The sequence below is a fragment of the Chelonoidis abingdonii genome, chromosome 25, assembly GCF_003597395.2.
Source record: "Chelonoidis abingdonii isolate Lonesome George chromosome 25, CheloAbing_2.0, whole genome shotgun sequence".
Lineage (NCBI taxonomy): Eukaryota > Metazoa > Chordata > Testudines > Testudinidae > Chelonoidis > Chelonoidis abingdonii.
In genome coordinates, this window is record NC_133793.1 from 12,589,240 (window position 1) to 12,601,273 (window position 12,034).

General features: G+C 40.5%; 1 protein-coding gene across 9 annotated transcripts in view; it reads right to left on the minus strand.

Annotated features, from left to right (window-relative positions):
- LOC116837910 (lethal(3)malignant brain tumor-like protein 4) overlaps positions 1-12,034 on the minus strand; it is a 103,145-nt gene that overhangs the window by 47,452 nt on the left and 43,659 nt on the right. For 6 of the 9 annotated variants that reach the window (XR_012654871.1, XR_004376815.2, XR_004376816.2 and 3 more), the window contains exons 2-7: positions 10,346-10,508; positions 7,686-7,803; positions 6,374-6,545; positions 4,493-4,550; positions 3,266-3,354; positions 695-799 (exon numbers count right to left, since the gene is read on the minus strand). Coding sequence is in view for 6 of the 9 variants with exons in the window: in XM_032802774.2 (XP_032658665.1) it covers positions 695-799; positions 3,266-3,354; positions 4,493-4,550; positions 6,374-6,545; positions 7,686-7,803; positions 10,346-10,508 (705 nt within the window). In the remaining 3 variants the exon portion in view is untranslated. The remainder of the gene's footprint in view (positions 1-694; positions 800-3,265; positions 3,355-4,492; positions 4,551-6,373; positions 6,546-7,685; positions 7,804-10,345; positions 10,509-12,034) is intronic. The other 3 variants (XM_032802778.2, XM_032802776.2, XM_032802779.2) reach the window with 1 other exon arrangement.

The window sequence follows — 12,034 nt, forward strand, 5'->3', positions numbered from 1 at the left end:
CCCTACTCAGCACCTGGTCTATACAGTTTCAGGAGCGGCAAGGTCCCCGACTATCTTCCTCTTCACTGATCTATTCCTGTAGTCAGTTGTATCTGAGGCATAGCAGTCATCCCCCTAATTGCCACTCCTTGCCATGACAGGTTTTCCCCTTTTCAGCCTCCTCCCCTGCCAGACAGAGCAAACCTCGTAGGTGTGTCTGTGTTGGCTTATGTTATCCATTGTTATTGTGTCCATTGTAAATGGTTCCCTGGTTGTTCCCCCTGATTTGAGCTAGTACAGACATTCTGTTTCCAGCCTGTTGATCCATTTACCTCCCTAATCCTGTTTCCCACAAAATGAGGCCTCACCCATGTCCAATTACTCTTGTCAAACCAGGCCTACAGTCCTGTTAGTGCTGGCTGAGTCCAGAGAAGCTCATTAGCTTCCCCTCTATTAAGGTGAGGGTGTGCCCCTTACAGGTACGCTCTGGAGTCAGAATTATTTACGTAACAGCTGAAGGATATGGTCCCAAATTTAGATTCTCAACTACATTCCTCTGGTTTTCAGCTCAAACTTCTCCCAACCATTACATTACTTGGTCTGTTTTATTTTTTTTTTTAAACAATTTAAAAGATTATTTCTTTAACAAGTCCTCCTTAGACTTCTGATGTTGTTTTCTAATGAAAAGGAAATCAAATCCAGGAAAAACAATTACCTCAGCAATGGTGAGGACACAAAATAAAGATGGGTGTCCAGGATCCAGTCCCTCTAACTTCATTCCAACTTTAAATCCATTCCTAGTTTGTGGGAAAGACTGATACTGTGGGGAAATTAATGTTGGAAGAAAAAAAAAATTATTTCACTTTTAGAGAGAGAACTTATTTCAGAATAGTCACCAGAAACACTAAAGACTTCTGGTTTTCAGTTTAGCAAAAACTATCATCACTAGAAATCACTTCAGTGTCACCCTTGCATAATTTTGAATTGTTTCCCATGACCAGATGCAGGTGCCTGCAACTGTTTCCTGATCTGTATCCCTTCTAAAATGAGAAGTGATGTCCAATGGTCAAGCACAGTTATATGGATCAAAAATCGCATCACCCTGTGTCCCTAATATATCTGCATATGATATTCTAAACACTCACTGTCAAAGTATCTGATTTTTTTAAGAACTAACTTGGAAGTCTGTTTTAATTAACTGCAGGTACCAGCAAATCTTTTTAAATGTTCTAAGGCAAGTTTAATTTGTACACAAAGGACCCTTTATAGGGCCCAATCCAGAAGGCCTGCCACAGGCAAAACCTTTGGGGACTTTTGCCTGTTTCAGGATTGGGTCCGTACTACAGTCATTATCCCAACAGAGCACATTCATTCAGGACTAGCTGCTCTGGAATAACTCCATGTGTGGATGTTCCTATTCTCGAATAAGAGTGCCCTGTTCTGGTAGCTTAATCCACTTTGAAAAAAAAAAGTGTCCACACATGCAATTATTCGGGAACAGTTTTTGCACTCTAAATTCACATCCAACCTCAATCCAAATTAACTTTCAACTATAGATAAGCCTAAAGAATAAGTTCTCTATAACTGGAACTGCAAACAGCTTACTGCAATACAGTAAACCTTAAAAGATTTTCCTTTCGCTTTATGGTGGTCTCAGTCCTAAAAGTTGCTGAGTACCCTCTACTGCCAACAAAGTCGGTGGGATTTGTGGGAGCTCAGCACCCTACGGGGTCGGGGCCTATAGATAAAGTTTCATCATATCCAAGTTCTCTGTACTCTGATTTAGACACAGCAACTGGATGCTACTTCTACCCTCACTTGTAATGATTGCCTCTTAATAAGATAATCCATAGCAGTCCAAGATTCAAGGATCCAATTAATTTTAACAGTGTTTTAATTAGTAAGGCTAAAATCAGCATCACACAACCACCAGTCATGAGCAGGACATATAAAAAGATACTAAACTGCCCGCCTCCAACACGACTGAGTGATCTGCTAATAGCTGATTTACTCATAACTAATTGAAGCAGACTAGAACATTATTTGTGGCCAAGATCAAGTGCAAGGACTATATAAAGAGTGGGTAAATGTCACCAAGTCCCACTGTTGCCTTAAAAGAAAAATAAGAGATTTAAAACAAATCAAATATTAGCCAATCATATCGGAAATCTAGAGAATTAACTCTTCCTGCCCTGAATTAACTTCAGTCATAATATTTTGCCCCTTTATACTATTTTTCAGAGAATCTCAAATTGTTTTACAAGCATTAAATAATCGAGCCTGACAGGCTTTCCATGAGTGAAGGTACATTATTAGATTTGTTTTTAGTGTGGGAAACAGTTTTCCTTCCCACAAAGTTTTTTGAGATTTCAAAAATTTTCCCTGTCCTGAATTGGGACAAAGTCAAAATTCTCAAAAATTTTCACAAACCAAAAATCCAAAAGTATTTTTTGTTCAGGTCAAGCAAAACATTTCATTCTGATTTTGACAGCTTTTTATGTATTTATTTATTTATTCAAACTGAATTAACTAACTTTTAAAAGACGTCTGTCTGAACCAAAAATCTGCAATTTTGTATTTGTTAAGTGTCAAAATGGAATGCTTCAACAACTTCAAAATTGTTTATCCCTGCACATTTTTTTGAACTGTAAATTTGTTGAAATCAGCGCTTTCCCGCAAAAAGTTTGTTATGATTAACTGCTATTTTTCAATGAAAAAATGTTGAGTCAAAAAACTGCTGACCAGCTTTATTCATTTTACAGGTAGGGAAACTGAGGCAGTGAGGTTGCCTGACTTGTTCAATATGTAGCTGTTGAGTTCTATTCCTGACTCGCTGCCTGTCCTTGGGAAAGCCACTTAACACCCCTCTGTATCTCAGTTTTCCGATTTGTAAAGTGACAGTGGGGAAAGCAATGCTTGCTCCCTTTTGCAAAGGACTGTGAGATCTACAAATGAAGAGTGCTTTAAGGGCAAAATATTATTATTGCAATGCAGCAAAAGTCAGCAGTACAGCTGGAAATAAAACACAGGAGTCTTGATCAGCCCCTTCCCTCTAACCACCACAACACACAGCCTCCGTAGAAGATGCATAGCGTGGGTTTTTTCTTTTATACCACTTACGGTGCTGGAAGTCAATATTTTTATGCTACCTGCTTATCGCAATCCGAGCACTACTTGCAACTGGTGGTGTCAGGGAAGTCCCCAATTCTGGCACCAAGGGGTTAATAATTTGGTAATGCTGCATTAGAATTATCAAAGCAGAATAAGCATCCAAGGGGCTGCCAACCTCTTTGAACAGTTTTAGGGGAGCAGCTGGCATCCGTTCCTCTTCCAAGTAAGAAACCCAGTTCCACAGCGTCTTTTTTCCAGGAACAACTGAATAATGAAAAACAGAAAGAGAGAACATTTATCTCATGGAGGACAGAATGCTGAATGGAGAGCAGCCATCTCCTCCCTTTCTTTCTCACTCACTGAACAGGCACTACCACCATCTGGAGCAGATCCAGATGCCAGCCCAGCCCTCCCTGAATGCTTAAAGAGCAGGTAACAAGAGCCTCGGAGGAGCTCAAAGCTCGGTCTGGGGCCCAAACACGTCTGGTGACTGCTATCCTCATCACTTTTAATTGCTGGTGAATTACACTAAGCAGCTATCCATCTTGAGGAAGATACAAACCCCAGGCAATAGTTTGACTGTATCTATTTTTCATTAGAAAAAATTATGTTAAATTATATGCCAATTAGTTGTGGCACACAGGCTGCTAGCAAGTTGCCATTGGAGTGTTGGTGCTGCGAAGCTGGGACAGCGCTAGAACGGGAACTTCAAAAGGAGGAAAAGAATTTCTCCACCCAATATCTTGAAGCACGAATAAGGGTGGGGTTCAAACTAAAAACAGCATAGGAAAGGCAAGTAGCAGCTGAAAACAAACTCAAAATGAATCAAATGAAAAACCAAACAAAAACTTTTGTTTAGCAAATATATTAGTACATGGATAGTGAATACGATCATAAAGCAGGTGTCTGGATTCAGGCTAGTAGAACCACACTAATAAAGAAGAAAAAGTTACATTTTAAATGGATATTAAAAATTACCCCAAATTATCTATAACTGTCTCCCTTCAAGTATATAATAAATCTCAAACCCATCACCTTCAAAATCTGTAAACAATTCCCTATTTATTTACATTACATCTTCTATTCAGAATTTGCTGCACACAGGTGTGAGCCAAAGCTCATTGAAATCAATGGGAAAAGACTCCTACTGACTTCATTGGGCTTTGAATCAGGCCCACTCTTTCGAGGTTCTTATACTGTGCTAAACACAACGTAATATTCCACCTGATACACTGCAGAAGGTTGATGTACAAAAAGCGGAATAGGTGCCTAACAAAGGTAACTATTACTCTGAAAGTGGAACGGGCTCCACTGGCCTTGTTTTTTCTGTTTACAATGATCCATTTTGTAACATCTGGTAAAGTTTGCAAACAATGAGAAAGAGAGCATGAGCTCAGCTCACCTTGTTTTAGAGGTTTAGTACATCTGCGACTTTTCATATTATTTGATTTATTCTTCTCCTAGACACAGATTAAAAAAAAAAAAAAAAAAAAGTTTAGCCACATTGTTGTCTCCCTGCCCCCGAGTGGTCATTTCACAATGTAGGTATGATAAAGATGTAACATATTACTAATAGAAATAGCCTTCTTAAATTAAACCTGTGAATCCATTACAGTAATAACACGATCTTACATATACAGCTACTTTTATCCTAAAGAATCACAAAGTGCTTTACAAATTGTTTCCACCAAAGATCATTTAAATAAGTCACATGGTATAGTAAAGATTGAACTCTCTATTGTAGTGGATTGGATTCATCGTCTGCACTGCAGGATTTGTAGCAATAAGCAACTTTATTACTATGCTACACATTAGATTCACACAAATTTGTGTCCATCTATGCAAGTGCGTGGATACACAGAAACGATATTCACCAGCCACTGAAGGAAACAGAAGTTCCAAGTAACTGCTGCCACGAAGACCCCTCTAGAAACTGTATTTTGTCTTTAAACATCACAGATAATGTTTGATAACTTGTAAACTACAAAAAAGAAATACTAACATCATGTTAAGTATCAGAGGGGTAGCCGTGTTAGTCTGGATCTGTAAAAGCAGCAGAGAATCCTGTGGCACCTTATAGACTAACAGACATCATGTTAGTTCACCCAGGGTTGTCACTTCTTGAAGCAAAAAGCAAGAAAGGCAAAAATTGAAAATCAGAGCCAAAATATGTCCCATGCCCTTTAAAAGTTTTTTTTTTTAAATGGGGCTGGGGAAGAGAAAGGGAGAGATGGAAGAAGGAAAGCAGTTTTGACATTTTGCATACAATCCCTCAGATAACAGCTGAACTATGGGATAAATTAAACTGTATGCACCATTAGAAACTTCAGCTGGCTCACCAGTAACTGCTCCAGCTGAGCTCAGTGTTACAAAACAAGCAAAATACATGAATACAAATAAAATACTCTGACATGGCAGCCTGCATATCAAGTAGCAGAGTATGGACCTTTCAAACAGGGGAGTTCTAGTTTTACGAACATTAATCTCGTGAACGGCTTCTTTCCCTTGATCAACAAGGTATACATGAGTATATACTTGAACAGCAAGCAGAGGTCACAAACATTCAGAGGATGGGTGCATCAACCTTTTCATGCTCTGGTGAAAGTGCTTTCATAACAGACAAGTCATGCCTCAGAAACTGTTTTGCAGTGTTTTGAAGGACAAGAAGAAAACCATGCAGTGCAATTCCTAAGTTTGAAAAGACTGAGGGATTTGGTGGCAAAGAGATGCAATTTTCTCAATCAAAAAATATCAGTGATTTATTTCACCTGTAACTTCAGGCACACTACAGTTTTTTCAACACTGCTGGGATATTTTTGTTTTCCCACTATTAGTCTCTGGATATTTTAATGTATAGAAAGGTTTGCAGATAGCACATCTAATGCATGTGTAACACTGAACTCAAGTTCCACTGTCTGTTTCAAATGTTCATAGTATAGTTTTCTGTAATGTGGCTGTACTCTTAGGTGGATTTATTTTTACTACTGTAAAGAACTCTGTACCCCTCTGGCACTAGACATGTAAATTATAGGTGTGGACAAATTGTAGTCTAAAAACTGAACTGTGACCTCTTGTTGGTTTTTCACCAGCATAACTCCATTGAGTTCAATGGAGATTTTCCCGATTTATACCGGTGTAATGAGGTCAGACTCAAGTCTGAAAGATTCACGGAGCCCACTGGAGTACATAGAATACACCCTTTGATTTGATTTTCTTTGTATTGACAAGTAACCTCGTTTGTTACAATTCCATTCAAACAAAAGTGCATGCCAATCTCGTTTACCTCATCATCATCTACATTTTCGTCCTCATCCTCAGAATCCAGAAGAAGTTTCCTCTTCCTTCGGAGTCGCTTGAGGGGTCTGTCAGCCTCATTAACCTGGCAACCAGTGCTGACATTAAGGTTTCCGCTGCTTATTCTGTTTCTGCAATCAGCTGCGATGTTTTTAGAGTCACTGCAAACAGTCACAATTTAGAATACACCTGTTCCATAAGTAGTGTATGGATTGTGTGTGGGGCTTGGATGGCAAATAAGAAGTGAATTTAATATTTGTGGGAAGAGACAGATTGTCTATCTATCTTAGATACTTATATAGGCATGGCAAGATTAGATTTTTATCAGTACATGTGTGTAAATACTGATTTCACTGTACACATACAAATCAACTAAAAGATTTTTCATTGATGATAATATAAATTTGCAGCTAGGCAAAGTAAGAAAAATGATGCCTGAAACCTTATTAGAGTTTGCCTGAACGATATTTACTATATTTATTTTGATATAGGATGTTGACTGTGTTTTAACAGTTACAAAGCTTTAACTTTTTAAATCTCAGCATCTACTGTCATAAAATTATTATCTGACACCCCTCTCTAATTTTGCGGAACTGTGAAAATTTAAATAGATAAAAAAAATCTAAAAAAATGCTTAAAAATAAACATTGATATTACCTGTTGAAATTATAAAAATAAAAGTATATTATAAATTATAAAAATAAAAATAGAATTGTCAGAATTTTATGTCCGTTACCCCAGTATCTGATCGCCTCACAATCTTTAATGTATTTACCCTCACAACATCTCTGTAAGGTAGGAAAGTGCTGTTATCTCGGTCTTACAGCTGGAGCACTGAGGCATAGAAGGACTAAATGATTTGCTCTAGGTCACACAGGAAATCTGTAGCATAGCAGGGAGATGACCTGGGTCTCCCAAGTCCCAGCCTAATGCCCTAACCAACGGACCATCTTTCTTCATGGGAAATGTCAGACTGACAGGCTGGGAGGCTTAAATCCTGCATTTATCTCCTGAGCAGGGACAGCACACAGACTGGCAATGCAGCCAGACTCGAGCAGTTGGCACTAATTGACTTCTTTGCTGGCAATCTTGGCAGAGAGACCAAAGACTGAGGTCCTGGAGAGCGAACTCTCTTATTTATAGATGGTACCTTCAGAACAGGACTAGAGTGATCAGTAGGCTTTGCACTGCTGCTGCCAGTGCTGTGCTGATACCTGCTCTGCTGATTTATTGCTGTCACTGCAACACTTTCCACAGATGCAAAATTCTCATTAAATGGAAAAATGCTGTGAGGTTCTTACTTGTCTTTATGCTGCTGAGAGCAGGTTCGAGTACAAAACTTCCCATTCTCCAAGCAGTCCATCTGCCCACAGTTTTCACAGGCTGAGATGTCAGAACTAGGCACGTTGTCTTTGGGCCCTGCAGAAGAGGACAATGACTAAAGAAAAAGCTGTAAAGTTTTTAAATTTATCACCTCTCAGTCTCATCCAAGGAGCTCTCCCAACACCCTTTATAAACTTTCATTAACTAAGCCTGACATCCCCTTCAAAGGATCTGATCTGGTATTTAAAGAGAGTGTTTTCTGTCATTTAAGTCCAAACCACTCAGATCTAAAGAAGTTGTGATATTTTAATATTAGGGAAACTCATGCTCCTCTGTAAAAGCATCAAAGAAAATGAAATCTCAAGGCTCTAACCAGGGTCCAATTAGAAGACTTTTTTTAAGTGCCCCTATAGCTTCAAGACAAGTGCAACTTTTGTTTGAAATTGTGTCAGAAGTGACTAAATTTTTGGGGGGTGCTTGTAACATGCATATGTGTTTTAAAAGTCAGTACTTACATATATTTTTCATATTTCTTGAAAACCTCTATTAAGAGGCCCTGGAAAAGCCTCATTATAGGTATCCTATTAAAAGTGTCTGAAAATCTCTCTATATAAATGGCTGCATGCTTCAAGGAAAACACACGAGTTGAATACAACAAAACTGACTTAAATGATGAGCATGTTGATCCCAGTATAACAATTTTACAGCCTGCCCTGATTTAGGTTCTTCCTAATGTAAATTAAATCCTGATCTAATATCACATTATAAAACACAAAGTCCATATTTCCAAAACTTAGCATCAAAGTAATGCACATTTTGTTCATCTATAACCAAGTAATTTTGTGCACAAATTATGCACTTGGGCATACATGTGAGCTGGGTGCAATCTACCATACCTAACATAAGCGTAGCTGCATATTTTGGGCTCACAACTGGCTGTTTTGACACAGTTTGCTAAAACGTGGCCTCAGATGCTAAGGCTCACTCACCAAGGCTTGTAATATCCTGCTGGAAGACCGAAAAATATGGTTTATATTTGATGCCTCAGATAGGCCAATACAGACGTCAGATGGATTTCGTTGGAGTTCAGCAGAGACAGTCCATTTGTACTAACTACATCCTAAGCCCTTTCCGTCTGCCCGATTCAAGACATGGTGAAGACAGGTAAGGAAGAACACTTATATGAAAGGCTATGCCTGCAGAGCTCTGCTCTGTAGAAAGACCCACTGTCAGGGGGAGTGTTCTTGGGTTAAAGCGGAGCAAGGCTGTCCTAGTGCTGAGTTATCATCCAAGGCCAGATTCTCAGCCTGATGGAAAAACACCTTCTAGTCTCTCTGTGACAGGGAGGAGAGGCACCCCCAATAAAGCCAGGATGGGTATATCTGAATGTACGGTCTTCCATCTCTCCTGAGCTTACTAGGCATTTTGCTACCAGAAGTGCTGGTAGAAGAACATGTCAGAGTTTCCCTGCAGTGCTGCAGACAGTATGTCTTGCAAACCACGCTGCTCCTATGTGCTTCAAGGCAGTGACATGCCCTGAACTGCTCCAAGGTGCTAGTGCAAAAGCTGCGCCCTAGCACCAAGGGAGGCTGATACACCAGGGGCTCCAAAGCACCAAGCTGGGATACATTTTACACACGATCCTGTGATGCAGGGCCTGCCACAGGACTTTGTGTCAGGAGCCCTAATCCTCAGCCTTCAGCCTCCCAAGGCATGACCAGGAAGCAACTCAATGTGGTGACCAAGTCTCATACTGCCTCTACACAATAAGAGCCGAAGGAAGATCCGCTACTGGATTTAGCAAGATCAATGCACACCACCTGGGGCTGAGGACAAGACACAAGCCTAGACCCAAAAGAGCTATGGCAGCTGCATTGGTTGGAATTGCTGGCAGCAGCTCCTGGGGGAGAAGCAGGTCTGAAAGGAACTGCCTGACATGTTCCTGGTGCCTGAGGTACCTTTTGCTCACTAAGGCAATTCCCTTGAGTTGGATTATTGTAGCCTCGGGGATCCAAAATTCTTAGAGCTAAGGGTTGTTTCCACATGATTCATGCTAGAGGCACAAGTTTCCAGAGTGAGTATCCTGCACAGATAATGGGCGAGATCCTTGTCCTGCTTTCCAAGACAGAATTAGCACAAGCAAACACAAAGCCAGCTCAGCTGGCTACCTGAGGATTCCAACTACACAGAGAATTCCTGGCTGGCACAGTGTTATGATATCCACTCCTGCTCCAACCCAACATCAGGTGTGTGTCCACGGCAAAGGAATCACCAGGCACACCCGTGATCCCCATCTGCAAGAACGAACTCTTGGTGGCTCTTGCAACTGAGCCATGCTTTGAGTGGGTGCTTGACAAAGATCTAGCCCAGTGTCTTTCCCTCCTTTATAAAGTGCTTTGAGATCTTCAGATGAAGGATGCTAGATAAGCACTAAATAGTATTATGATTATATAGGAACTAAATTAATTCAAAATAGGTATATATATTCAGAAACATACAGTGATTCACCACAATAACCACCACCACACAGCTCATGCAAGCAAGCACTGTATTGCTACAGGAAGCGCTTCTTAAAACATGGGGTTCCAGCGTACTATCAAGCTGTGTATTTGGTCCCTTGGCAGTGCACAAAGCTTACCTGCAGAATCAGCACCAGAGGCAGCAGGGGTGTTGGTAGCAGCCAGAGTGGAAGCACCAAGGTTAAGGCCGGCTATGCTGGCATTTATTGCTGGAGCCAAGAGAGTTTTTACGGCTTCTGCTTCAGTAATGATTTCTAATGTTCCAAACTCACTTAAACGGAACTGCAGGTAACAAAAGAAAGAAAGTGGCTAAAGAAGACAAGCAAACTAAACAGCAGCAGACAGGCTTCAAAGGAGGAATGATAGTGCATGAGATTCAATATGTAAGAGAGCTAGGACAAAAAGCGCCATTGGCAAGAGAAACTGCTTTCCATACAACACCATGTCACAAAAAAATCCTGTTTTACCAGGAAATGCCTGTTCAGTGGTGGTCTCATAAAAAAACCTATTGATCTGCTTCAGTGTTAATACAGAAAAGCTACATTTATTCTTGTGTGCTTCAGATTTTTTCCCTTTATGTAATTCAAACCTACAGCATTTCTAGGAAACAAATGGAGCGATTTGTCTGCCCTCTGAAAGAGATCAGCAACTTAGCCAAAATCTCTGTTCTGAGTTTTCAGGATTAGCCTATGATGAATAAATAGACAACAGTAGCAACCCACCTAAAAATCTTCTAGCAAGTAGGGACTATTAAGAAAGAGGTTACTTACCAGTAACTGCAGTTCTTGGAGAGTACCACACATACCTGTAGGATGAGCTGCCTCTTCCCCACATACAACCAACCCCCCGCCTTCCCCCTCTCCACTCCCCTACCATGTCTTTGAGCTTTGGGAACCTTCCATAAATGCAGCATCAGCAGGGACTGCACACATGATCCTTCACAGCACTAAGTATTTGAAGTTAGAGTTATAAGGGGCCATGCAGTTCTCAATCCCATCAGATCCTTCAACTAAACTCAAGAGCCCTATGGCAAATGAACTTCACAGGAAGATGGGAGGAATGTGGGAATATACAGAGGCAACATTAATGAAGAACTACAATTACTGGGTGGTAACTTCTTTCTTCAAGGTGGCCTCTGCAAAATCCTACTTGTAGAAGTCTAACAAATAGGAAAGATCAGAGAGTCTAGCTCACAGGGCCGCCTCCTCAGGACAGACTGGAGACTGTCTTTTCAAGCTCAAGGTATAAAGATCTGGCATGCAGAACAACAGTCCAGGGATCAGCTCCCCCTGAGGAACAGATAACAACAGGTATGGGCTTATAACTCTCGGAAGCTGGAAGAAAACAACGCATACTATGGTACTTAAACAATTTCTCTGGGCCTTTAAACTCGGAATTGGATACAAACCCACAACCAAAATTGAGTCATTCTGGAAATCCAAACTGTATCACTGGTTAAAACCTGTCTAAACTATCTACACGATCAATAACTATAACAAGCTATCAGGAGATTTGGGTAAAAAGAGAACAAACAAGAAAATCCTTCCAGACACAGAGCAAAAGTGTCTATACTCACAGCTAGCCATGGAAAAGGAAAGAGCTGAGGCAGCTGGGAACCACATGGATTCTTACAACCTGGGCTTCAAATATCTGCGTTGCTAGCGGGGTGCTTGCTTGGTCCAAGCAGACACTGCTCTTCTAGCAGATTCCTGCACAGTGCCAGTAAGCACAGTCTACAAGTGGGTGTATGCAAAGGTCACCACAAGGAAGAAGGACTTTCTTATGATCTTGGAATTAATTGTACAACA